Source organism: Hypomesus transpacificus, unplaced genomic scaffold (assembly GCF_021917145.1).
Source record: "Hypomesus transpacificus isolate Combined female unplaced genomic scaffold, fHypTra1 scaffold_251, whole genome shotgun sequence".
In the NCBI taxonomy this organism is placed as follows: Eukaryota; Metazoa; Chordata; class Actinopteri; order Osmeriformes; family Osmeridae; genus Hypomesus; species Hypomesus transpacificus.
Window position 1 is genome coordinate 54,831 of NW_025813779.1, and position 26,363 is coordinate 81,193.

Sequence of the window (26,363 nt, forward strand, 5' to 3'; positions counted from 1 at the left end):
CACTATCATTACACTGTTGCAGAGATGCCAAAAAATCTACCAGAAAAGTACAACAACAAACTTTACTTTCCATCTCTGTGTGTAACACATACATGCATATTGTCATATTCAAACTTATTTATTTTTTATTTTTTCTCACAGCAACAAGCTGCTGGATTTCTGGCTCTCTCATCTGCAGTCCTGCAGTGGTAAGTTCACGGCCTCAGCCTCCTTCAGCAGGGCAGTCAGTCTGTCAGTCCTTCAGCAAGGCTGTCAGTCTGTCAGTCCTTCAGCAGGGCAGTCAGCGTGTCAGTCCTTCAGCAGGGCAGTCAGTCTGTCAGTCCTTCAGCAGGGCAGTCAGTGTGTCAGTCCTTCAGCAGGGCAGTCAGTCTGTCAGTCCTTCAGCAGGGCAGTCAGTCCTTCAGCAGGGCAGTCAGCGTGTCAGTCCTTCAGCAGGGCAGTCAGTCTGTCAGTCCTTCAGCAGGGCAGTCAGCGTGTCAGTCCTTCAGCAGGGCAGTCAGCGTGTCAGTCCTTCAGCAGGGCAGTCAGTCTGTCAGTCCTTCAGCAGGGCAGTCAGTCCTTCAGCAGGGCAGTCAGTCCTTCAGCAGGGCAGTCAGCCTCTCAGTCCTTCAGCAGGGCAGTCAGCCTCTCAGTCTCTGTCGTGAAGACTCACTCTCTACCTCTTTCTTCCCAGACGTGCTGGAGACATTTTATCGTCCCACTTCCTTCATGCGCCTGTCCTCCACTTCCTGCCAGCCTCTGTTTGAAGAGCTCCTCCTTCTCCTGCAGCCACTCGGCCTGCTGACCTTTAACCTTGACCTGCTCTTCCAGCACCACCATCTCGAGCCAGCCAATCAAAGCCCAGACATCCCTAGCCCACCCAATCAGGATGCAGGGTTCAGGCTCTCACCACGAGGGGCGGCTGCTAATTGGTCGGGTAGAAGCTACTTTGAGAGCCTGTCAGAGCTTGATTCTGGGAGCGTGGAACTTGAGGAGACCAATGTCAGAGCAAGTTCCTGTTCAATGGCTGATTCGCTGGCTGGAGGGTTGGGGGAGTTGGCCAATGGCGGTGTGGCGTCTGTGAAGGTCCCTGTCTGTGTGGGGAAGACAAGCCCTCAGCTGCTGTGGGTGCAGGAGAAGGAGATAAGGAACATAGCGCCTCCTAGTGACGGGGAGGCCAGCTTATCCCAGCAGGCCGGACAGGTAATTGCATCTGTGCTGGTTTGAATGCCCCGCGGTGTGTGATGGACCGTCTGTGTGGACTGACTTCATGATTGTTCTCCGTTGTCTGCCAAGGTCATCCAGCAGGGATGGGGTGCTGTGATGCGCTGGGGGGGCCGGCTGGGCCAGAACTTGACGGAGCTGAGCCCAGGGGTGACATGCAGACCTCCAGACCTCCAGGGCCAGGCTCAGCACACTGACCCCAGTGGGAGTGAGCGTCCTCGGGCAGACGGTGCTGCAGCTGTACCCTGGAGCTTTGGGAGACTGTTTGGTGCCTCTAAAGACTCTATGACACCCACCCCACCGAGCAGGTCAGTTTGTGTTGTGTGTGTTGACTTGTGTGTGTTTGTGTTGTGTATGTGTTGACTTGTGTGTGTTTGTGTTGTGTGTGTGTTGACTTGTGTGTGTTTGTGTTGTGTGTGTGTTGACCTGTGTGTAATAGACGTGTCCGTGTGTGTGTTCACGTGGCGTGAATGCTTCCAGGACACGTTCCCTGCCCCTCGACACACAACACACTTCATTCTCCTTTATAGTTGGTCTTTTTCTTCTCCTTTCTTCTCCTCATCATGTATCTCTCCCTCCCTCCCTCCCTCCCTCCCTCCCTCCCTCTCTCTCTCTCTCTCTCTGTCTCTCTCTCTCTCTCTCTCTCTCTCTCTCTCTCTCTCTCTCTCTCTGTCTCTCTCTCTGTCTCTGTCTCTCTCTGTCTCCTCCCTTCCACCTCTTCACTCTCGTCCGTCTCTCCAGACGTCCTTCTCAGTGGCTGGCTCCTGGTGTCACTGTTCTGACCCGCATGGTCAGCAGCAGTTCCACCCCCACATTCAAGAGGGCGCTGGAGCCTGAGGCCAAGTGCCAGATAGAGATGGAGAGACAGAGGGAGGGGGACACTGAGGAAGACACGGACAAGCCACGCCCCCTCAGGTAGGCCACTCTGGAGGAGGGACCAACAGGCTGTTCTTTTAGATATTAACGAGGCTTTGTGGAAGTATGCTAATTACAGCCCGCATGTGTGCCCCCTGCAGGTCGGTCAGGACGCTGTGCGATCACTCTGGCACAGGGGCGGAGCTTAGCTTCCAGAAGGGGGAGGAGCTAGTCATCTTGGGTGGCGTCGACCACGACTGGATTCGCTGCCGTCAAGGAGAAAAGGAAGGCCTCGTGCCCATTGGCTACACCTCCTTAATCATGTGACTTCAGTTGCCGGATTGCTGCTGATATAAGAATTTAAGAACAAAAAAACAAAAAAAAGATTAATAATGAGAGGTTGTGTTCAGGTACTAATACTCTAGAGAATAGATAGTTCACACTTAAATCAAGATGGTCTGAAATGTAGGTACATAGCGTACAACACCATCTGCTGTATTCAGTTCACCGTGTGAGGAAACAGCAGCGTTAACCCACACATGAACAGGTGTGGGTCCCCTTCGTTCGGTGGAATTTATTTGTATGGAATTTCACAGGGAACAAGACAAGTACAACAGATGGTGTGCAATAACAACTCCGCTCAAATCGACAACACTTCTCATCTTTGATTTCGTGGTGATTTATCTCTTGTTCCTTGTTTCTCCATCCTCTCTCCTCGTGACCAAAGATCTGGCAGCATCTGGATGAGTCTGAGCCAGATGAGATCTGTGCTTAATTCAGCTCCTCCCCGCGCTCTCAGATCAGTGGTCACTCTGAGGCGTGGCGGCCTGCTGGTCAGGTGTTTCCCTGCTGCGTCGTCGTAGAGACGCGGCTCAGACCAGCCGGACGTCCAGTGGAGGAAGGGGTGTTCGAGTATTGGCCCGTAGTTCCTGTTGCGTAGAGATGTAACTTAGTGACCCGTAGCTGTGTTCTGTGACCTCTCTGATAACCCTGACCCCCCCCCCCCCGTGGCCTGGTTTGTGTGTTGACATGTTTCTGCAACTATTAAGCGTTAAATGATAACTATTTGACTGTATAAATATACATACAAAATATATATAGGTATATGAATATAGACTGGTTTTACCAAGATAGATAGAAAGATGGATGAACACGAGAAAAACAGATGAGAGATAATTCAAAGATAAAACTTTCAAGGTTGATCAAGAGTTTAACTCGTTAGTGATTGGCTCTTTGATTTTGCTGCTCTCACCAATCACAATTCTAGATTTTAGTAGCCCCTCCCCCACACAGACTGTGGATGTGCTGTGTCACGTGATCTGGTGTCTGAAGGTTTCTTCCTGTGTGTTGTATTTCCTCCCACCCTCATAGCATCATATCCACGTCATCAGTAGATATAATCTCATATGTTTAGTCCCTGAATGCGTAGGACTGTGAATGCTTTGAATGAATGCAAAAGAATATCTATTGAATATCTAAAGAATATCTAACGAATCTGCCCTACTGTCAAGACAGCACAGTAGACTCTAACTAGCGTAGCAGTACTGTAGCTGAGATACGCACCTCCTCTTCAGTCTCACATCCAGATACTTCACAGGCTACCAGTTGAACCATCCACCTCGCAGACACTCAGCATTCAACCAATCAGAGCTTACGAGCGTATGTTCCTTCCTTGTTTCTGATTGGACCACAGCTGTAAAAATCCACACCTGTGAATGGCTGCCTTGTCCCTGAGTCTGTGTGACTGAACGATCACATGCTACCCTACTTGTCATGTTAAACATGTGAGATGATCATCGTTCATATTATTAGTAGTGGTAGTGCAAGATGTTCAAGTGGTAGTGTATTGATAACAATGTTATATCACTAACAATATGCTGTATGGTATTTTAGGATTTGGTTGGTAGTTATTCTGTAGAATTAGCGTTATGACTATGCATATCATGTACTTCTCAAGCTCTCTGGTGGAAAGATTCTGCGGTGATCATAGTTTATTTGCTTTTAAAGCTACCCTCCATACTAGAATGCAGTACTCCAGACATTCAAGTGTCTTTTGTAAAGTCTTATATTACTACACCTACCTTGAATGACCTAACCCTTAACTTGAATTCAGGAAACACAACTGTTGAAATGTCTTTTTGATTGGCTGGGAAAGGCACAGTAAAGGTCTTCGTGCCAACAAGCCATGTAGCCTGAGCATCATGTTACTATGACGATGCTCAAGGGTAAAATGACCCTGGCAGCCATATTTCCAAAAGTACTGTAAGGTGTCTAGTTAGAGATACACACCCACCATCTGTGGCTGCCATTCAATGTCCAAGCCCCTAGACCATATAAATGTATTTGCAGATAAATAATAAACAATAACTATAAGGTAGTATTGTGTTTGTCGAGATTACCCATTTATCTTGACGGTTTAGGATTTTGTTCTGGTTGATTCAGGTTTATTTTTATGTTTGATGTTTAATGATCGTCTTAATGCTTTTGTATCAGATGTTAATTTATTGGATGTTATTTTTGGAGATGTGCTGAGATTTCTGGAAGGTAAACAGCCGTCTCATGTGAACACTCCTAACTGTCTCTCTATCTATCTGGGGTTCTGCGTGTGTTCGTGTGTGTGCGCGCGCCTCCACATGTTCATGTGAGTCCATGCATCTGTACTCTCGCACGTGCCCGTGTGCACATGTGAGTGTGCACGTGTGAGCGTGCACGTGTGAGTGTGCACATGTGTGTAGCAGTGTGTTTCTGTATTCTGGTGTGATGTAGGCTACCATGCCCTCTATCTTACTGTTGCATTTATAGTAGCTCCTGCCCCTCTAGTGTCAGTCAAAGTCAAACCCCTGCATGTGCTTGTTTGTAAATATATCCAATAAATAATCAATATACACCAGTCCTTCCTCATGTGTTGGTGTGTGTTGAAGGGTCATGGGGTCATGGGGTGAGGGTCAGATAGACTTGGATAGAAAGTCTTTGGTACTACTGTTCCTACGGATGATCTCCTGCAAAGGTGATGAGGGAGGCAGTACTCTCCTCTCACCACTAGAGGGCACTGTTTGTCCGGTCATGAGGGCTATCCTGAAGGAGCTCCAGTAGAGGGCCTAGTAGACTGAGGAACATCTGTTAGCTTGAACAGTCTCACTCCGCAAACAGTTACACGAACACATCAGACACGGTTGCGTTGACGAAAATTGCATTTTATTGTCATCAATATAAAGGCAAAGGTTTGAAATGACATTCTTTGACAATGAGCTATGCTTTTCTTCTTTTCGATACAGTTTTCAGAATCTATCGCGAAATGGTACATGTCATGCAAACTAAATATATAGGTTTTGTATCTTATATTTGCTATCAAGTTAACCACTGGCAATGATGTAGTGCTTTCAGTTTAATATGAAAGGAACGACACATGTAAACAGTCAAATAAATGGCACTTTCTTGGTTTGGTGATGCAGGCAGGCCACCTCAAACCACAGAGAGCTACCGTATATAAACGCAACACAAGCAATCTGTTCTTTTCGCTGATTGTCCGGCCCAGCTACAAAACACAACCTTCCACTTAGGGAAAAAAGCGAACATGTCAAATAGAAAACAAAACATTAAAAAAGTCAAACTGTATACAATCATAGTCCATTAAAAGAGAAATATTTGATCCAATTTCACATTGGTCAGTTTTGTTTAAATACGTTTTAGTAAAATGAAGGCCTTTGATTAACTTTTCCTCTTCTGTATAATACTAATAATTACATTACTGATATCTGAGAAAGTGCATAAATCTATGAGCTTAATTGTTCTGTTCACCCTATGTATATGCATGTATACTGCATATAAATACAGTATATATGTTTGTGTATGTATGTATGTACATTCACATGGAGCTCAATGCCATTATATTTCTACTGTTACCCCATGTATAAGAATAATCGTACTACTAAATCTTTACAGGTAAATGAGCTTAAATGACCATATTCACCAGTTCACAACTTTATCAAATCAAAATGGGAGATATTGCTTTTAAAGACTGCATTCATTGAGGTACCTACAGTTTACTACATGGCACGTCACCCGTGCAGTGTGAGCAGTAGTCTCTCTCTCTGAATGTTCCCGCTCTCTCAGGAGAGGGAAACAATATCAAAGGCCGTCTGAAGTTGTACATCGCTGGAGAGCTCACACCCTCCCCAGACACAACACAGGAAAATACTCACACAAATACATATATATATATATGCCGTTATTTGAGAGCGCTAAATTTGCCCTTTGAAAATAATCTCATTCAAAAACCCTCATTAAAAAGTCTATTGCAGTGAAGCCACGATCATGGCCGACACTAGACATTGCCCTTCTCCTCCAACTATATGGCACAGCTTCCTCTCCCTGTCTTCATTTCATGTACAACATCATGGATCGAAGGTCTAATTCAAGTCAGAGGTGCCTTTCCTGTTTGCCTGTTATCTCAGTCAAAGTAGACCAGGGGAAGTGGACAAGGAGAGGGAGCTAGTTCTTAATTTTCAGACACAGCCCTCATCTCGCAGAGCAGGGAAAACTGGAACACTGCCAGTTTGCTTAAGGTGCCAAAGTAAGAGACATCAAACTGCCTGTGTGTGTGTGTGTCTGTGTTTGTGTGTGTGTGTGTCTACCCAACTATTTTTAGTGTCCACTTGGCATGCAGTCTTTAGTGTGCTGTTGCTCTCTCCAGCACTAGTGCAAATTCAGTTTAAGCTGGTCTCTCTCTCTCTCTCCCTCCATCTCTTTCCTCTTGTCTCTCCAGAGGGCTGTTGTGTGTGCACGTGTGTGTGCATGTGTCTGGCCTCCACCAACACTAGGATTCTGCCTCCAACCACCCAGTGTCCGTTTCCATGGTTTCATCCTTGATCTGATCTCTATGAAACAGAGAGGCGGACACACTGAGAAAGGCTCTCGCTCTCTCTCTCTTTCTCTCTGTCTCTCTCTCCCTTTCTCTCTTCTTTCTCCTTGTAGCTGTCAGTTGTCTAGATCCTTTTCTCCTCTGCCAAAAACAGTGCCAGTCACTCAGGGGGCATTACTGTCGTATTACTTCCTGTCAGTTAGTCCTGTTGCCACGAGGGGGACCTTCCTGTTCCAGGAGAGAGGGGGCGAGAGAGGGGGAGGAGAGGGGGAGAGGGGGGGGCGAGAGAGGGGGAGAGGGGGGGCGAGAGAGGGGGAGGAGAGGGGGGGGCAAGAGAGTCAGAGACACCACCCCTCCAGCCCCCTACTTCCCCAGATTCTCTCCTTTTCTCCCTCACACCCCAATCTCCATCTGCTCTGCTTACGCCTCCCTCTCCCTCTCCCTCTCCCTCTCTCTCTCTCTCTCTCTCTCTCTCTCTCTCTCTCTCTCCTCTCTCTCTCTCTCTCTCTCTCCCTCCCTCTCCCTCTCCCTCTCCTCTCCCTCTCCCTCCTCCTCCCTCTCCCTCTCCCTCTCCTCTCCCTCTCCCTCTCCCTCTCCCTCCCCCCTCCCCCTCCCCCTCTCTTTCTCCCTCCCCCTCTCTCTCCCCTCTCCCTCTCCCTCTCTCTCCCTTCCCCTCTCTCTCCCTCCCCTTCTCTCTCTCCGTCCCTCCCTCCCCCCCTCTCTCTCCTCTCCCCCTCTCTCTCCCTCTCTCTCCCCTCTCTCTCCCTTCCCCTCTCTCTCCCTCCCCTTCTCTCCCTCCCTCCCCCCTCTCTCTCCCTCCCCCCTCTCCCTCCCTCCACCTCTCCCCTCTCTCTCCCTCCCCCTCTCCCTCCCTCCACCTCTCCCTCTCTCTCCCTCCCCCCCTCCCTCTCTTCTCATGCTCGCTTTAGTTTCAGGAGCAGTGTGTTCAGACGTTCCCTCTGCTGTTCCCTCCTGTGCACCTCCTCCTCCCCCGCTCCTCCTGCATCCTCCTCTTCTGTGATCAGGCTTCCGTTCTGCTGGGACAGACAGGCAGACAGCTTGTTGTCATGTGCACAGGTGTTGTTCACAAGGCTTGATGTGTCACCAGGCGTTGTACTCACATGGGGCCTGGCACAGAGAGAGGGAGGGGGTCTTAAAGCGGGGGGCGTTGGTGGACACAACCTCCTTTACCTCCATTGGCTGACCTGTTGGGTTAAAGGTCAGGTGGTTTCTGTTTAGTGAAGGAGGGAAAGTGACACAGGATGGAAGGACACTGCAGCCACTGTGAGTGTCGACCTGTCTACTGTCTGCTGTCTGTCTGCTGTCTGCTGTGTGCTGTCTGCTGTGCTCAACTCAATGTTACATGGAAATTCAGCTTTATGGTTAACAGGAAAAGCTGACATCAGGATATGACAGAAATGGGAAAACATTTATTTCTGCGGTCAGAAATCTGCTATGTTTGCCAATTTGAATATGATTATGGGTAACGATGCAGTGCAAATGGTGCACACACACACACACACACACACGCTGTGACTACCTCGTCAGTTACACAGAAGCCAAAATAAGCACCAAACTCACAAAAGAAAACTTGAATTTTAAAAGAAACATAGCGACACACACAAACACCTACAGAAACAAAAACAAACACACACACTTGCTTCATGGACCTGACTTGATGCTGCTGTCGTCTCTGGACCCTCCGGCGCAGTCAAGATCTCCTTCCCTCTCTCCTTCCCTCTCTCCTTCCCTCTCTCCTTCCCTCTCTCCTTCCCTCTCTCCTTCTCTCCCTCTGTCTCTCCTCAGCCGCAGTTGTCTCTCTCGTATCTGCTCCCTGTTCCTCAGCAGGAACACACGGTGTTTCAACACAAAACACCTACCAGTGAGAGAGAGAGAGGGAGAGAGAGAGAGGGGAAGAGAGGGGAAGAGAAGTAGGGAGAGAGAGAGAGGGAGAGAGAAAGAGAGAGAGAGAGAGAGGGGGAGAGAGATAGGGAGAGGGAAAAATGAGAGACAGTTAACCACCGTTTCCAGCAGACAGAGGGAGATAGAATTACTACTACTATTAATAATAGATGATAATGGTACATTGGCATTGACTATATAGGACATGTATTCAGTAGGTGTGACAGTGTTTGTGATGTGTCTGTGTTGTCTGTGTCACCTCTCACTGCTGGTCACGGGCTCCAGATCCAGATGAGGGAAGATGGTGGTGATGTCAGCGGAGCTCCCCTGTTGGGAGGGAGGAGGACAAGTCTTAGAACACAGACACCATACAGGAGATACAGGGTCCTGGTACACTACTACAGTGAAGAACAGACATCTTGTCCCTTACGTTGGTGAGGGGGCGAGGGGACATGGGTCTGTCCTTTGGACGGCCTGGTGAAGAGACAAAGACAGATGAGTGAGGGAGAGAGAGAGAGAGAGGGAGAGAGGAAGAAAGGGGGAGAGGGAGGGGGAGAGAGAGAGAGAGAGAGAGAGAGAGAGAGAGAGAGAGAGGGAGGCAGGGAGTCCCTCATAAAGTGCAGTGAGGGAGCCACTCACAGAAGGATCTCTTCCTGTGCACGGGGGCGTCAGGGGCGTGGTGAAGCTGCAACACAGACACACCTCCTCGTCACTCAGGGGAACACAGCTGAAAGGCCCTCCTGCCCTGGGCCCCCCTGCCCTGGGCCCCCCTGCCCTGGGCCCCCCTGCCCTGGGCCCCCTGCCCCCGGGTCCCCCTCGCTCCTGGCTCCTACCTGCCGGTGCCTCCAGAGCCACATGATGTCATAGGGCAGCTGGAAGTCTACCCTCTTCAGTCTCAAGTACTGCCCTGCAAGGAGAGACAGAGAGAGACACACAGAGACACACAGAGACAGACAGAGACAAAGACAGAGAGAGAAGGCAGCAAATAAATTAAGAGAATATGACATTTGGTAACAAACCATCACCCACCTACCCTCACCCTCACCCTCAAGCTCCACCCTCCACCCTCATGCTCCACCCTCACGCTCCACCCTCCACCCTCACGCTCCACCCTCATGCTCCACCCTCACGCTCCACCCTCATGCTCCAGCATCATGCTCCACCCTCACGCTCCACCCTCATGCTCCACCCTCACGCTCCACCCTCACGCTCCACCCTCCACCCTCATGCTCCACCCTCACGCTCCACCCTCATGCTCCACCCTCACGCTCCACCCTCACGCTCCACCCTCCACCCTCATGCTCCATCCTCACACTCCACCCTCCACCCTCACCCTCCAACTCACCCTCACGCTCCACCCTCACCCTCCACTCACCCACGTTTGAGGGAGCAGGCAGCAGGCTGTAGTCCCTGTCTCCTGGGTCGTCCTCCTCCTCCCTGTCTCCACTCCCCTGCAGGGGGCTGCACAGCAACCAGGCTTTACCCCTCTTTACTCTGTACCTCGCTCCATGTGGGTTTGGGTGTCAGGATTTGTGAGTGTGTGTGTGTGTGTGTGTGTATGCCATCTAAACTCACTCTGTAGTTTTGTAGTCATCTGAGTAAAGCCCCGCCCTCTGAAACGTCTTCCTGGGAGGCCCGCCCACCCTCTCATCCAATTGGTGGGACGGAGTTTGGGGCGATGCCTGGCTAGGCTCTGATTGGCCGGTGCATACTGAGGAGGCGTAGCTCCCTGGCTTCCCTTCGCCAGAACTAAGAGACAAGAAGGAAGACGGAGAGAAAGAGACGACAGACAGAGAGAGAGAAAAGAGAGAGAGAGAGAGGCACTGGTTTAGCACACAGTGCTGTAAACCGTGTGTTAATATAATACATGGGCATAATCATTTAGACTGAAAGTATTAGATGCGTATTACAATAACAAGCCCCTTGTAAATATGACTTAATCCACAAGACTGACAGGTGAGAGGCTGTACCTAGGGAGACAGGGAGAATCAGCTCTCCTCCTCTTCCGGCCTCTCTTCCTCCTCGCCTGTAGCACCGCCTCCTCCTCCTCCTCCACTGCATCCCTCCCTCCTCCTCTCTCTCCTCCTTCTCTTTCCCTGCTGGGGGCCTCCGGGGGCTCTGGGGAGGGGGGGGGATCCCGTGGGGGGGGCCATGGGGTGTTTCCGGGGCCTCCCAGGCCCCCTCCTCCTGCCCTCCACGCTGCCCAGGGGGCCACGCTGCTGTTTTTGCCCCCTGCTGGAGACAGAGAGCTGCCCGCCGCACCAGGGAGCAGGCCCTAGAGCTGAGGGGGGAGAGGAGAGGGAGGGAGGGAGGCGGGGGGGGGAGAGGTGAGAGGGGGGGGGGGGGGAGAGAAAAGGTGGGGGGGGCCAGATGGGAGTGAGTGATATAAGCAGCAGGCTGAGATGTGGTCAGTCATGAGTCACAGACATTTCCAGAAACGAGGTGAGTCACGACATTTCCTCTCTACTAACGGCAATCCTGACCATGACCAGCCGGCTTTCTGGGAAAAGCAATAAGAACATAGCAGGCCAACCACACACACCCACACACAGTATCCTTCCTGTTATATTACATGTAGACTACATCTTGTGGAATGCACAGAGACTACCGTCATGCACACAAGAGAGACATTAGATGGACTGTGTGCGTGTGTGTGTGTGTGTGTGGAGGGAGGTGGCCATGTGTCTGTGTGGGCTCTGTTAAGTCACATGTGTGTTTGGTTAGATGATCTGCTGCTCTGTCTCCCCTCTCTCGAAAACAACATGCTCTCTTCATGTCCTCGCCTTTTCTCACTATCCCTCCATCCATCACTTTTCCTTGGGTCATCAATTGCTTTTTTCCCTTCATTTTTCCTGTCCTGACAACATTGACCACTTTTTCCTTCTTCCATTTCGCTCCGACAACTCCCCGCTTGGCCGGAGGAGACAGTCAGGTCTTTAAATAGACGTTGTGGTGGTTAACTAATGACCGTGTTCACTTGGTAGCCCCAGGCTCCAGCATCGCAGTACGCTACGCGAAGGGAACATTTCAAAGATGGCTGGCAGATCTCCACTGCCAATCTGGCACCATGAGGTTTTTCAAAAAGAACGGCAGAGAATGTGTTTGCCTGAATGTGTGAGGGTGTGTATCTAGGAGTGTGTGAGGGTGTATATATAGAAGTGTGTGTCTCTTGGAGTGTGTGAGTGTGTGTGTGTGTGTGTGTATCTAGGACCATCCATCTGAGTGAGTGGAAGCAGCACACATGCACGTCCTGCGTCCTGCAGTGGAGATGTGAGCAGCGCTGTGTGAACACAGCTGTGCTTCCTCTCCAGTCTGACAGGGTGGACAGGAGTCCTTCAGGCCAGACCCAGCCTGGCAGCGTCTCTAACAGAGACTCTCTCACCATCACACCTCTCCTGCCTGTAGACCCTTCCACACAGGCTGAAACCCACCCAGGATAACAAACATTGCTGCCTCTTTTCTGGAAATGAGAGTTGGCGTGTCTCACCTGCTCCCCTCCTGTCCGTCCACGATGGGCCCTCCCTCCTCTGTGACACGCCTCCGCTCCCTGGCTTCCCATTGGCCGCCCCGGTCCTCGCGTCCCTCCCTCCAGCCACGATAGCGGTGAAGAGGTTGGTGTGTGTTGGGGGTGGGGAGGAACTGTACAGGTGTGTCTCCTCCTCTCTGGAGGACCCCCCCAGTGCACCTGTCCACCGGCCCCCTGTGGAGGCCACCCAGGAGGGAGCAGGGGGCCTGAGCCCCCCCAGGCCCCCCCTCTTCAGCCAGCTGCCACCAAACGAGGACAGGTGAGAGGAGCCCAGCCCCGGGCATGTGAGCGACGTGTTCTTAAGCCTCTCCGCCGAGGACGAGGACGATGAAGAGGCTGTGTTAGCGGCGGCGGAGGGGGACTCCTTTCCATTCTTGAGTCGCCACGGCGACCCCACTGACCCCACGCTTCTGCCCCCTCTTCTTCTCGCCTCCTCGGAGCCCCTTGTGAACTCTGACCTCGGCTGCTCCTCCTCCTCCTCTTCCAGCTCCCCCTCGGCCCAGCGCTCGCCGGCGCGGTGCCGGTGCTTACGGTGTTTGTGTTTGTGTTCTGTCCTGCCGCAGCCACAGACGGTGTGACCGGGAGGAAACCCAGCACGTCCCCCTCCCTCCCCCTCGCCCTCACCCCTCAGCTCCCCCTCCCTGGGCAGGCGGCTCCTCCTGCGGTGGAAGCGGGCGGGGTTGAGGAGCAGGTGGGGGTGCTGGGGGTGGTGGGGGGTGTACTGGTGAGGGGGCGGCAGGGGGAAGGAGGGGTGGAGGTGGGGGTACAGGCCGGGGGCGGGGTAGCCCCTGTACAAGCCCAGGTCGTCCACGGCCTCCTGGAACTTGGAGGAGCAGCCGCAGTGTCGCCGGTCGGCCTTCCTGCAGTGGAGCGACTGGCAGGGGTGCAGGGGGTGGGGGGGATACGAGGAGGGGTGGGGGGGATACGAGGAGGGGTGGGGGGGGGTACGAGGAGGGGTGGGGGGGGTACGAGGAGGGGTGGGGGGAGTAGAAGCCGTTCAGGTTGATCCTGTAGACGTTGGATCGGACGTGATGCTGGGAGGAGGAGTGGTGTCTCCTGCCCCCCGGGCCCCCCCCGCCCCCCTCGTAGCTTTGCCCCTGTCCTGCTCTGGCCCATCCACGGCGCCCAATGTGGACCTCGCTGAACTGGCCAATCAGGTCCTCCAGCTCCGACAGGAAGGCGGGGTCGTGCGAGAGCAGGTGTTGCTGCTGGTGTTTCCTTTTGTGTTTGTTTTTCAGCCTCTTCAGGGAGTTTTGCCCCAGGCAGGGGCAGAACTCCAGCTGTGTGCACTGGCAGGTGCAGAGGCAGGAGCACGGGGAGAGGCAGTCGTAGCCTCTCCGTCTGTGTCTGTGTCTCTCTCTCTCTCGGTGGCGCTCCGTACCTGTCACGGGGTGGGCGTGTCTGAGGAGGGGGGAGCCTGTCACGGGGTGGGCGTGTCTGAGGAGGGGGGAGCCTGTCACGGGGTGGGCGTGTCTGAGGAGGGGGGGAGCCTGTCACGGGGTGGGCGTGTCTGAGGAGGGGGGAGCCTGTCACGGGGTGGGCGTGTCTGAGGAGGGGGGAGAGGGGGGAGGACACAGAGGCAGGGTGGTCCAGTACCGCTGACGAGGGTCCCCTCTGACCCCCGAGCCCCGCCCCTAGCCTTGTGACCTCTAGGATCCTCCTGAACATGGCCCCCCCGCCTCGCCCCCCCCTCCTCTCTCTGCGCTCCGAGGTGCTGTTGTTGTCCGTGCCGATGCCACTGTCGCTAGGCAACGTCTCCTCGCTGAGCGTCTCGCTGACGGGCGAGGGCGTGGCCTCTTTGAGGTGGGCGGGGGAGGCTGCTGGGTGGTGGGGGGGGATGGAGAGCTTGCAGGACGGGTGGTGGAAGGGGAAGTGGTGTCGACCTCGACAAGGACAGCTCCTCTTGGCGAAGGCAGAGAAGGAGGAGAAGAAGGAGGAGAAGGGGATGCTCCGGGGGGAGGTGCAGGAGGAGGAGGGGGAGGGCAGGGAGAAGGGGTGAGGGAAGAGGAGAGAGGATGTGGGCTCTGTGAGGCTGCCTTCACTGTAGGGGCTCTGAGCTCCACTGGAGTGGGTGAGGGAGGGGGAGGGGAAGGGATGGGGCTGGGGAGAGGAGAAGAGAGGCGGGCCGGGGAGACTGGAGAACAGGCCTGGCTGAGGAGCCGGGTTAGCAGAGAGCACTTTGGGCTTCCGTCCTCTCCTCTTCCCCATGTAGATGGTTCCTCTCTTGCTCACGTTGATCTGAGGGCCCAGTTTCCCCCCGAAGGAGCACGACAGGCTGGACAGAGTGTGTGATGGGACAGATCCACAGGTCTGTCTTACACCTCCCGGGGAGGTCTCTCCCCCCTCCTCTCCTCCCCTCCTCCCCTCCCTCCCCCCAAACCCAGACAGGATGTGTCTGGCGAGCCCCCTCCTCTTCCTCTTCTTCATCTCCCCGATGATCCTGCGGATGTTCAACTGCCTGCTCCTTCTCTGCCCCTTCTCTGTCCCCTCAGAGGGGGGCAGGGCGCTCATCTGCCCCTTCTCTGTCCCCTCAGAGGGGGGCAGGGCGCTCATCTGCCCCTTCTCTGTCCCCTCAGAGGGGGGCAGGGCGCTCATCTGCCCCTTCTCTGTCCCCTCTGAGGGGGGCAGGGTGCTCCTCTGGTCCTGGGACTCTGGGCCGGGGGTTAGTCGCTTGGGGCGCCCTCGCTTCCTGGCAGTGGGGCTGGAGTCTGAGAGGCTGGTGGGGGCTGGGAGGCTGGTGGGCTCTGGCCCGATATCCAGCACTCGGTCCAACACAGGTGGCTCCGGAGCCTCGACGTACCCGAGGAGCTCTTCGGCTGGGGTGGGTTTGGAAGACCGCCTGGGTGGTGGGGGTTCATCAACGCTCGGTGTCCGGGATTTGGTGCAGACTTTTTTGGGGGCCTTGGCCGATGGGTGTTTAGATGCCGCCAGGGGGCTGGGGTCGCAGGTCATCAAATGGGTCCAGGTGGGCGATGGAGGCTGGCCTGCTGGCCGGGGTTTGAGAGAGGTGGAGAGGGGGAAGGAGCTGGAGGGTGGGGGGAGAGGAGGACCGTGGTGGGCTTCACCTGTGGGATGGTTGGAGGCCTTAGAGGAGGGCTTCAGGGGGGCGTCCAGGGGGGCGTCTCGGTGGGGGTCCAGAGGGGCCTCCTCCAGCCTCTGTGCCCGGTTCACCAGCCTGGTCCAACTGGGACGCCTCGCCTTACGCTTCTTCAGCGGCCGGCTGTCCTGGTCTGGGGGCGGGGTGGGGGGGCGGGCCGAGAGGGGGGGGGGCGGGGTCGCAGGGGGGAGGGGGGGAGGGGGAAGACGAGCTGACCCCGGAGAGGGTTTCGTCTGGTCCGTCACACGATGGATCAGATGCTGCTGTCTGTCCGGGCTGCTGTGTGTCTGTCTGGGGGGCTTCACCTGAGTCTGCTGCTCCTGCAGGGTCAAAGGTCAGACTGGGTGGGGCTGTATGATCGGAGGCCCCCCTGTGGACGTCTGGGCTGGGCTTACCCTCCCTCCTCCTCCTCTCATCCCTCTCCGTTTCGTCCTTCAGACTGGGGTCTCTCCCCCGCTCCTCCTTCCCTCTGTCATCACGTCCCTTCCTCCCCTTCTTTTTCTTGGAGCCTAGCTCCTTCCCTCTCTCACTCTGTCCCATTTCATCCTTTCCTTTCAGGTGTCTCGACTTCTTCTCCTTCCCTTTCTCTTTCTTGGACTTGTCCTTCTTGGCTCGTTCCTTCTCCAGAGTGGGCGGGGTGGATGAGCGCTGCGTCAGAGCCGTGTGGCCGGAGCCAGGGGGCTCGGAGGGGGAGGGGGAGCATGGACGGTCTGTGGGGACGTTCTGGGTCAGAGCCTCCTCGGATGGGGGGATGTTCTGGGTCAGAGCCTCCTCGGATGGGGGGCTCGGCCCGGCGCTCGCAACTGCAGGGGCAGGCGATGAGGAAGAGTTTTGTTTTCGACCTTTGACCTTAGCGGACTTTGAGGGGCGAGGGGTAACGGCGGATGAGACGGCCCCCGCCCTCCCTGTAGGAGCCATAGCGTCTGGAAGGTGTGAAGGTGGCATGCAGACCCCGTCTCCGTGCCTCCCAGGCCTCTCCGCTGAGGGGGGCAGGGGGGGGGAGGCAGGGGGGCCGAAGGGCTTCATGGGGGGTGAAGGGGCCAAGCTGCAGTTGGAAACCTTCTCAGGAGGAACATCCGACTTCACCTCAGTCTTGTTTGCCCGCTTGAGAGGAACCTGCAGATGGAGAAACGTGTTACAGACAACACACGTTACTGTGACAACACACGTTACTGTGACAACACACGTTGCTGTGACAACACACGTTACTGTGACAACACACGTTGCTGTGACAGCTCCTGTATGTCCAGTCACATGAGTGAAGACCTACAGCGCCCGGGGAAAACAAGTCCTTCCTAAGTAGGGCTGATTACTCACCTGCATGCTGAAAGGATGGTAGAGGACACAAAGACAAAAGCAGGGGAGGTAAAGGAGGGCAAATGAGGGGGGAGGAGAGAGAGGGGAGCTGATGGAGACAGAAATGGGGTTTCCAGGAGAAAGAAGAGACACAGAGAGCGGGAGATTGAAAGAGAAAGAGAGAGAGAGGGAGAGAGAGATAGAGAGAGAGAGAAAGAGGGAGAGAGAGAGAGAGAGAGAGAGATAGAGAGAGAGAGAGAGAGAGAGAGAGAGAGAGAGAGAGAGAGAGAGAGAGAGAGAGAGAGAGAGAGAGAGAGAGAGAGGGGGAGAGAAAACAAGAGAGTGTGAAAGAGGAAGTAAAAGATAAATTGAGAGCAGGTAGAAAGGAGAGGAGGTAAAAATAGACGAGAGGAGAGAGCAGGAAGAGAGATGGAGAAAAGCAGCTGTGCTATTGGTAGCTATAAATTGCCAAAAATAAAGGATTTGAAGGCTTGACATTTCATGCTTGTCCTATAATTTCGGAGCACTGTGACTAGGGTGGCACATTTGCAGCTAAAGCAATAATCTTCCCTCAGGGTGATTGTCATGAGAGCTGATGAACCAATGTCTGTATCAGCTCCTTCTAGTTGCTGTGCTCTTGTCCTATTTATAGGCCTGTTTACCTAAATGGACTGCTTAGGTTTCACTAGCGAGACAATAGCTCATTTGACCTTATTACCACACAGTACAAAGCGGGGCAGTTTGCACCAGATAAGCTGGCTGGATGATAGGATAGGGGACATTCTCACTACAACTGGAGTTGCTATGAGTCATACTCTGCCTCTACATATGCCCTGTGATTTCCCTGTGTAAACGCAGGACGGTGTTTTCCTTTTCGAGCAGTTCTGAAATGAGAGATGACTGCCACCAAATGCTAATAGCACTGCTGTTGAAACCATGCTGAGTTGAAGTGAAGTTCAAATGAATGACAGCACTGCAGCAGCGCCTTGGAGGGGTGTGTTCCTGAGACGGGCAGCAGAGGGCGCTCTGTTTACCTGCTTGCTTGACGTCGCTCCTGGGCTGGCTGGGGCCGGACTGAAGCTTCCAAGACCCTCTGCTGACGAGGAGGACGATGGTGGAGGAAGCGAGGATGATGACGGTGGTTCTGGTGGAGAGGAAGATGTGTGGAGGTCAGCCCCCTGACTCTGCCCCGGCTCTCTGGCGCTTCCCGCAGGTGGAGGGGCGCTCTTCCCCGGCCCGGACCCTCCACCCTCGCTGTCCCCCCGGCTCGCTGCACCCCTGCCCTGCCTCTGGTAGGTCCTGATGGTGGGTTTGCAAACGTAGCTATCCAGGAGCTTGGGTGGTTTCTTGGTTCGCTTGGCTTGCAGTCTCTCGATCCTCAGCTTGACATTCCCCTCTGAGCAAGTGTTCTCTCTGCCTGGGAACTGCAACTGCCGCTGCCCTGCACCACCACAGCGCCCCTCTATGTGCACCTCCAGTACTGCACCGCCGTCCCCCTCGCTCCTGTGCCCTGCACCATCCCTCTCCTGCTCTCTCCTCCCTATACTCCCTCTCTCCCCCTCTCTCCTTCTCCTCCTCTCACCCCCCACTTCCTTTTCGGGGTCCTCGGGGGCAGAAGAGAGAGGGAGAGGGGTGTGTGTGGGCGGAGGGGTGCCCCCCTTGGCTCTCTGGTCCATCAGAGATTTCAGGGGGGGGGGCTGAGGGGTGCTGGGGTGCCCAGTATAGCACTAGTTCAGAAGCCAGAAGAGGAGAGAGGGGCGAGCTGGTGCCGTTTAGTAGCTACTGCTCAACACACGAAGAGGAAAAAACAAGTTGAGGAGGTTTTCTTAATGCAGCAGACTACAAGAGCTGTGTCTCCTGTCTGAATGGGTTTTCTTTCTTTCCGTAAGGCTGAACTGAGAAGGACAAGAGAGAGAGAGAGAGAGAGAGAGAGAGAGAGAGAGATTAGTCATTCCAGTGACATCACACATGAGTGGCAGTAGCAAGGGGAATGACCAAGGAAAGTCCCCTACATCTTTACCAAGGAGCTTCACCACTTAGATGACCTCACTGTACTAGAACCCCAGGGGACCAATCCGCTTCCAGCAGCCGCCTTTTCCTGGTTGTGCTGCTGCTCACTCTTTCAGGAGGTATCAATCACAGCTGGGCTTGTTCAGGGCCACCGTTGCTCTACCTCTGCTCCATCTCTCTCTCTCTCTTTCTCTCCCTCTCTCTCTCTCTCTCTCTGTCTCTCTCTCTCTGTCTGTTTCATGTTCGTCAGCATCCCAAGACATACGGCTTCTTTCCATCCCCTCTCTCTCCCTCTTTCTCTCTTTGAGTCTTTCTTTCTTTCTTTCTCTCTCTCTCTCTCTCTCTCTCTCTCTCTCTCTCTCTCTCCCTCTTTCTCTCTTTCATTCTTTCTCTCTCTCTCTCTTTCTTTCTTTCTGTCTCTCTCTCTCTCTCTCTCTCATTCTCTCTCTCCTGAAGCAGACCACACAGTAAAACGGTCAACCCAAGGCAGGCCCTGTATCCATGTTAATCAGAACCATATTTCCTCCTCCTCCTCTCCCCTTCTTTTTCTCCTCTAACTTAAATCCCTCCATTCACCATCAGACCCTTCCCCTCCTCCCCTCTCAGTAGTGGGAACACAAATCTGTAGGAAAGAGTCAAAACTTATTTTTGGAAAGGAGCATGAATTCCTCTCCCTCCCATGTCTTCCTCAGTAAGCTTTTCATTGACCCCATTGTAAATGGCTTTTTAATGTGACATTAAAAAGTAACACACCCTAAAACAACATTCCCCTGAGCTGTGATATACTTTCCCTTCCGCCGTCCGCATCAACAGGCCGCGTGGCCAACAGAAACAGCATCTTCCACGACTCTTTCTCTAACGGGCCTCCATTTCACTCCACTCTCACGAAAAAAAGCATAAGTTTTTCTAATAAAACACACCCTGTCTTGCATTCTTTCAGCCCCCCCCCCCCCTCTCTCTCTCCCCCCCCCCCCCCCCCCCCCCCCTCTCTCTCTTTCTCGCTCAGGAGAGCTTCTTATGAAATAGCTCATCTGTCTCTCGACCCGTTCCTGCCCTATAGCCGTAAAGGAGGCTATCAGGCCATGTTTTCATGTCGAACTTCAGGTTCTGTTTGGCTACTGGATCCCTCCGGCACAGCCCTTCACCCCGTGAGGCAGGATGGTGCCGACACACTGCCCCATTCACTAGCTGGTGCATAACACATTCTGTCAAATCTGAGACTAAATTGTCTGAACTGTTGAAGTGGATACATATAAGGATGGATCCTCATCTTGTCTGCTCTCCCCTAGTGTGACAGTTGAGAATAAGGAGGAAGTCAGATAGCTAGCCGGTAAACTGGCAGCACAGGACTACCACAGGGCTGGATGTGGATGTGGATTGTCCAGGTTACCGCCGTGTCATAGCATGTCAACAAACAGGTTGGTAAAACTTCTGCTAGTGACAAGGACACAGGAAGTGACAGGGGAGGTACTTCGACAGGAACGATAAAGAAAACTGTTTCACACAGAGCATCACTACCAACCCTGATCTCCCAGGGACACCTTTGAAACATAACTCAACATTATCTTAACATTAGGCCAGGAGCTGTTTCACTGGCAGAATGATGGATGGATATGAAACTATCTTTGGGGTTTCAGCAGCCATGGAGCCAGATTACATCATTTTAATGGTCTCCCTCCTATCACCCCATCATCACCATCTGACTTCTGGTGTCATCCATAACACTATCCTGTCCCCGACAACAGATTTAACATGAACGTCCAATATGAAAGTAATTTGAGAGGGAAGGTATTTCAGAATAGCGCTGCAGGCGATGCGTGCACAACACATGGTGTATGTTTCAAGAGGTTAGCCTCTGGGACACACAATATGTCTCTCTCTTAATCTCTCAGTCTCACGCAACCACACATATACAAACTCCCTCTTTTTATCACACGCACGCAGACACACTCTCTTCTTATACTTATTAGTTGTATCATACTCCTAGTTGTACATTGTGTACCCAGGTTGTAACTGCGTTGACTTGTACGGCTTTTACTGAAGATACCGTGCGAACAGTTCAGTTCCGCTCTCTCGTGCTCCATCACTGATTTAGCGCCTTTGGTGTGGTCGCCAACACGCCACATCAGGTTCGTTTTGAGAGCGACTTTTGCGCATAATGGTATTTCAATTGGCATGACGCACTTACATGATGACACATGACACGTGCCATTGTTGTTGTTGTCATTCATGTTGCCATCATGATTATCTAGGTTAAATCGATCACTAAAGAACTTAGATTACATTACTGGCTAAAATGGTACTGAATGCACGTGATGAAATAACTGAATTTTGCATCTGTGGCGAGAGTGATTTCATGGCCTGTTCCCCGATCTGCCTGCTTATGCTGGTGTCAGCAACATTTGGCAAGATAAATATAATAATACATTGAGGGCAGAGAAAATATCGGCGCGCGCGGGATCTGCATCACCTTAAAAATAACCACCCACGATCACTGTTTCAAATCCTGTGCTACTTCTACCATGATATTCACGAGACATTCAAAGGCCTGCACATTTTACAAACTACCATGACATTTTGCAATAAGGCTACGTAGGCTTCTTACCCGGAGCGCGTCCCAGAACTGCGTGGCTGGATAGAGCCAAGGTGTTGCTGAATTCCCTGTGGTTAGCGACTACAACAATCCTTAGTTAACTATGCATTCGATGTTGCTTAGATTACATAACTAGACCCGTTACTCCTCCTTGAAAAGCGAGTTCCAAATCCTCGAGGACATACAGTGCAACATTCGCGCGGGTGTTTTCATAATCAGTGGGTCGAGACTGTGATCTGAAAGCGCGTCCCTGCAGCTAGGTGGCGAGCTTCTTACAGTAGTCATGTTTGTTTTGTCACTTTTTCGGAGAAAGTTACATTGTAACCATACCTTCACTCCCTTGAAACGCCCCACGAGCGTGCGTCTTCTGTGAAAATGTTGTTACACAGTTGGACTGTTGGCGACGTTTAACTTGCTGAAAAGTGTTACGAAGCGAACAATATCGTTGAGGTTTTTTATATTCGAATATAAAATAACTTGCTCAACATAGCATTGCCGTCTAGCACCGAATAGGACGACGGTCAACCGACGTAGTCGTCAAGGTTAATTACGAAGTACACATAATATCATAAAAATATGTAGCCTAACAAAATGGCGACGATAAAAGTTATCAACGACATGGATCTGGATATCACAGAACGGTTTACATTCAGAATGAGAATCCACCCACATCAATACATTTTGCAGTGTTTCAATCTAAAATGAGACTAATCTAGGTCTACTTGAAATTGTTCAAAGGTTTCCTGTTGAAAAATATTTCACATTGCTATGATAATAACACTATCAAACAGACATATCGACATATAAATAAAAATGACCTACACTCTGTGGAGTTGATATGGGTACCCAATGCCGCCCCGGTTGAGTTGCCCAGGCTCCCTAAATGAGCATATCCAACACGCAACTTCCAGACTGCAAACCAAAATGGCGACGTCCATGGAGGAAGCACTATGACAGTTCGACCGAGCTTGTGCAACTCTCCATTATTTACTGAACAGATTTGGACATTTCACAATTGAATGAAATCGCACTGCTGTATCGTGGATGTGTACTTAATGAATTGATTTTCAGGTTAATATTTGCTGTCTTGTTATCAGTTACGGTGTAATACTGTGTATTCGTACCAAGCTAATGCGTTTATGTAGCAAAGGTTATAAAGCCATCTTGACAGTTCTAGCCTAATGTAGGGGTGTGTACGATGTAGACCCAGCCACGGACTACGATAAACTATTTTTGTTTCTAAAGCACGGTAGTCGGTGATGATAAAAAGTAACCAAATAGCTAGTGTTAACTAACGCTACCCATGTGACATGTGGCCCTCTCTGTGCCTGCAGTTTGCCCTTACTTGCCAACATTGTTAGCCTAACTGTCGCATATCAGTCTCAATGTATGTATTACGTGAAAATGCAGTTCCGTTTGTTGATTTATTTTATTCATTTTTCAGACTGAATCATGGCGCTCCAAAGACTGTCCTTCAGATTACGTCAAACGGTAAGTCCTGTCCTCCTTGCTTAGATAACCAGCTCAAACTCTATCTTATGTATCGAATGCTGTATACTATTTCAATGCATACAGCTTTTGATGCTGTATTTGCTTATCGTTTTCTATAAATCCTGCTCTGAGATGTGATAATGTAATGGACAGGTGACACATGCACGGTCAATCCATGGCTCTGGGTGTGGCCAGCAGCTGGAAGCCCTGGCAGGAGAGCCCAAACCACAACATGAGCCCCTCCAGGTCTTCAGGACGCAGGAGAACGACCCGGTAGGTTAAAACCGTGACACCCAACACACACAGTGGAGTCTGTGCCAGTCTCATACTAGTGCTCTCCCGTGGACCTCCTTCCTCAAGAGTTCAGCGACAGGATGTGTTTATGCATCTGGCTCTAGCCTCCTCGTTAAATCACAACCCTCCAGACGTCACCTGGTATGGACACAGCTCCAGTACCTGCCGTCTGTAGTTACTGTGTCTGTCCTGGTTCCTCCAGACGTCACCTGGTATGGACACAGCTCCAGTACCTGCCCTCTGTAGTTACTGTGTCTGTCCTGGTTCCTCCAGACGTCACCTGGTATGGACACAGCTCCAGTACCTGCCGTCTGTAGTCACTGTGTCTGTCCTGGTTCTTCCAGACGTCACCTGGTATGGACACAGCTCCAGTACCTGCCCTCTGTAGTTACTGTGTCTGTCCTGGTTCCTCCAGACGTCACCTGGTATGGACACAGCTCCAGTACCTGCCGTCTGTAGTTACTGTGTCTGTCCTGGTGCTTCTTGCAGGCCTGCCATTCAGAGAACCATCTTGGACAGTACTACACTCTGCCCCCAGATCACCCTCGCACTCTCTTCCCTCACGGCCTGCCCTCACGCTTCCAACTGCAGGTACGTTACGTGTTCGTAATGCAGACAAAGTTTGATATAAGGCATATATATCGTTGTGATTAAGCCGGCTTCTCACGTGAGTATCACACACTATTTTATTTGTTTTTAAGACCAAGACGTTCACTGAGGGCTGTGTGATGGTGAGGCAGCCCGCCCTGGAGGTCATCTCCCACCTGAGGAGAGCCGACTACAGCAAACCCGCCCTGCGCTATGTGTTCTGTATCCTTACACTCTCAGAAGACATGTTTGCCACTTATCTGACCATGTATGGTATGTTTGTTGTTGCTGACCTTGACTGGATGTGTAGATGGAGTGAAGGGAAGTGGAAAGACCATGTCCCTCTGCCATGCTGTTCACTACTGTGCCTCCCAAGGATGGCTGGTGCTGCACATACCAGATGGTGACATACACAGACACACACACACACACACACACTGAATTTGAGAGCTGGCGGAGATAAGAAATCCTGTTTAGGGTTTAATGGCATCCTCTCTGTGTTCCATCCTTCCCATAGCCCATCGATGGGTGAAAAACTGCAAGGAGCTGCTGCCTTCGACCTATAACAGCTCTCGGTTCGACCAGCCAATCCAAGCTTCTAATTGGCTGCGCAATTTCAGAATCACAAACGAGCACTTCCTGTCCAAGGTGGTTATCCCTCCCCAGATACACTGAGAGGCTGTGTCTGTGTTGTCAGTCTGTTACACTGAGAGGCTGTGTCTGTGTTGTCAGTCTGTTACACTGAGAGGCTGTGAACCCTCCTGTCCCCCCGCCAGATGACGACCAGGCAGAGGTACGTGTGGACGAAGAGAGAGAGCACTGAGGAGGGACGTCCGCTGGGGGAACTGGTCGACCAGGTGAGGCCTAAACCTCGTCAAAGAAAAAAAAAAAAAAAACCTTTTGAGATATTTTGGTGGCTTTCTCTGCTTAATTTATTTTGATAGTGACAGTTGGGGAGAGGCAGGGAGAGAGGAAGAGGGTGACATGCAGTAAATGACTAGGATGGAATCGAACATCTTGAAAATAATACATGACATCCTGGATGAGATTAAGACGATGCCCTTGTGCTGTATTGTATGCACATGATTTGTGGAACAACACAGGTATAACAAACAAGCCAACCGTCCCTCTGAGGGGATCAATAAAGTATCTATAAGAATCACCATTGGAGTTGGAAAGGCACGGCCACATATTTCTGAGCAGGCATGACGGGCATGTTTCAGTCTGACCTGGCGTCTGTGCTCCGCAGGGCGTGACCCGGGTGAAGAGCAGTAGCGACGTGGTCGGAGCCCTGATGAAGGAGCTGAGGCTTCAGACGGCAGATCCAGACCTCAAGGGCTTCAGGGTGGTCGTGGCCGTGGACGGGATCAACGCTCTCTGGGGGAGGACGACCCTGAAGAAGGAGGACAAGAGCCCGGTAGAGACCTCCTCCTTCGTCTCACCATCCTCTGGAGACCGAGGAGGTCTTCTTGTACTGGTGTCGGCTTGATGTGTTTCTCAGCTCTCTCTCTCTGTGTGCGTGTGTGTGTGTGTGTTCCAGGTGTCCGCCCAGGAGCTCACGCTGGTTCATAACTTGAGGAAGTTGGTGAAGAATGACTGGGTGAGCGTTTTCTTCAGGAACATACAGAGAGATTGGCTAAACTGCAGACTTGACACTTTGTGTGATTGTGTGTTTTCCCCTCAGTGTGGAGGGGCAGTCATCACCACTCTGGCTCAGACCGGATCGCTCTACACACCAAGCTCCGCCTACCTGCCACACGAGCTGCTGGGAGAGGTCAGGGGTCACGGTATCTTCTCATCTAGGACATTTCACTCTTGTTTCCAGAAGCACGCGTTAGACTGGATCGTAATGCGCTGGTTTATCTCCCACAGGAGGGCTTTAACACCATGGAGCCCTTTGTCCCTGTTCCAGTCTCGGACTACAGCGAGAAAGAGTTTGAGAGTTGTTACTTGTACTATCTGAACCGTAACTGGTTACAACACCCACACAGTGAGTTACCTTGCCTTTGGACTCGTCAACATTTATGTGGAAGGTTGATTTTATATATGAACAAAGTAATGAAGAAGTGTCAAGTCTCAAACGGTGTCGTTTCAACCCTCCCTTTTGACGTTTTCCCTTCACCTCAGGTCGAACCGAGGAGGGGAAGAAAGAGTTGATCTTTCTGAGTAACAGAAATCCATCTCTTCTGGATAGACTTTGCGCTTTCCTCTGAAACACACACATTCACACACACACACACTCATGTGGATGTGTGCACACATACTGTATATAACGTCAGTGTTATAATCCATTTCTGTGTGTTTCCAACCATAAGTTATTCTGTCCTGCAGCATGATACTGTATGTCTTTCATAATAAAAATGTTGAAAAAAATTCAATTGATTTATTTAATCACAACATTGTGGTTTGGAAAGAATGTATAATTAAGAACATTGAGGCAATTGGTTTGGGCTATTTGCCTCATTTCGTTAAAGCCTTAATTCGAGTACAAATTAACATCAATACATGTACCTTATGCTCACGGAAAACACTATAACTAGCACGCGATTATATAAATCACATACAGCTACAACAAGCGAAAACGTCATGATTTTTTTGCGCACGCGCAAAGAAGGGGAAACGGGGGAACTGAATTCTCTGGAACACC

At 51.9% G+C, this 26,363-nt stretch overlaps 4 protein-coding genes across 6 annotated transcripts in view; 2 read left to right on the forward strand and 2 right to left on the reverse strand.

The window, feature by feature from the left end:
- Positions 1-6,584, forward strand: part of LOC124462804 (AP-4 complex accessory subunit RUSC1-like) — a 16,407-nt gene extending 9,823 nt beyond the window's left edge. For both annotated transcript variants that reach the window (XM_047014465.1, XM_047014466.1), the window contains 5 exons: positions 142-188; positions 674-1,182; positions 1,276-1,511; positions 1,945-2,118; positions 2,220-6,584. In XM_047014465.1, coding sequence (XP_046870421.1) covers positions 142-188; positions 674-1,182; positions 1,276-1,511; positions 1,945-2,118; positions 2,220-2,385 — 1,132 coding nt within the window. In that variant the 3' untranslated portion in view covers positions 2,386-6,584. The remainder of the gene's footprint in view (positions 1-141; positions 189-673; positions 1,183-1,275; positions 1,512-1,944; positions 2,119-2,219) is intronic.
- Positions 6,585-7,776: 1,192 nt separating this feature from the next.
- LOC124462816 (histone-lysine N-methyltransferase ASH1L-like) lies at positions 7,777-15,299 on the reverse strand. Its single transcript, XM_047014480.1, has 14 exons — positions 14,806-15,299; positions 13,944-14,295; positions 13,468-13,636; positions 12,309-13,295; positions 10,900-11,102; positions 10,397-10,662; positions 10,197-10,282; positions 9,655-9,728; positions 9,461-9,506; positions 9,252-9,295; positions 9,081-9,148; positions 8,590-8,795; positions 8,041-8,124; positions 7,777-7,953 (listed from the first exon to the last, which is right to left on the reverse strand). Coding segments are annotated over exons 1-14 (3,081 nt in total). The 3' UTR covers positions 7,777-7,951.
- Positions 15,199-18,515, reverse strand: LOC124462808 (basic salivary proline-rich protein 1-like). Its single transcript, XM_047014471.1, has 3 exons — positions 18,371-18,515; positions 17,775-18,279; positions 15,199-16,560 (listed from the first exon to the last, which is right to left on the reverse strand). The coding sequence occupies exon 3, from the start codon at positions 16,468-16,470 to the stop codon at positions 15,547-15,549; it is 924 nt and encodes a 307-aa protein (XP_046870427.1). The 5' UTR covers positions 16,471-16,560; positions 17,775-18,279; positions 18,371-18,515; the 3' UTR covers positions 15,199-15,546.
- A 3,723-nt stretch (positions 18,516-22,238) lies between these two features.
- Positions 22,239-26,081, forward strand: dap3 (death associated protein 3). 2 transcript variants are annotated; one of them, XM_047014469.1, is made up of 13 exons: positions 22,239-22,414; positions 22,788-22,834; positions 22,988-23,107; positions 23,618-23,719; positions 23,830-23,938; positions 24,027-24,119; positions 24,234-24,364; positions 24,493-24,573; positions 24,966-25,133; positions 25,257-25,316; positions 25,401-25,490; positions 25,589-25,706; positions 25,844-26,081. In XM_047014469.1, exons 2-13 carry the CDS (start codon positions 22,796-22,798, stop codon positions 25,927-25,929), a joined length of 1,197 nt encoding a protein of 398 aa, XP_046870425.1. In that variant the 5' UTR covers positions 22,239-22,414; positions 22,788-22,795; the 3' UTR covers positions 25,930-26,081. The 2 variants fall into 2 exon arrangements, with proteins under 2 accessions (XP_046870425.1, XP_046870426.1); XM_047014470.1 differs by lacking the exon at positions 25,844-26,081 and having other exon boundaries at positions 25,401-25,503; positions 25,589-25,681.
- Positions 26,082-26,363: the final 282 nt, after the last annotated feature.

What these genes read in the sequence shown, in the direction of transcription:
- LOC124462816 (XM_047014480.1), bottom strand. Translation starts at nt 15,299, where the DNA reads ATGACCTGCGACCCCAGCCCCCTGGCGGCATCTAAACACCCATCGGCC. An exon ending in AGGGAAAGAGAAGGAGGAGA is followed by an intron (nt 10,663 to 10,899) that starts GAGAGGAGGAGG and finishes CACGGTTTACAG; the next exon opens with CACTGTGTGCTAAACCAGTG. An exon ending in GATGACTACAAAACTACAGA is followed by an intron (nt 10,283 to 10,396) that starts GTGAGTTTAGAT and finishes GTTGCTGTGCAG; the next exon opens with CCCCCTGCAGGGGAGTGGAG.
- LOC124462808 (XM_047014471.1), bottom strand. Translation starts at nt 16,470, where the DNA reads ATGAAGCCCTTCGGCCCCCCTGCCTCCCCCCCCCTGCCCCCCTCAGCG.
- dap3 (XM_047014469.1), top strand. Translation starts at nt 22,796, where the DNA reads ATGGCGCTCCAAAGACTGTCCTTCAGATTACGTCAAACG. An exon ending in AGAAGGAGGACAAGAGCCCG is followed by an intron (nt 25,134 to 25,256) that starts GTAGAGACCTCC and finishes TGTGTGTTCCAG; the next exon opens with GTGTCCGCCCAGGAGCTCAC. An exon ending in CTGGTTACAACACCCACACA is followed by an intron (nt 25,707 to 25,843) that starts GTGAGTTACCTT and finishes CCTTCACCTCAG; the next exon opens with GTCGAACCGAGGAGGGGAAG.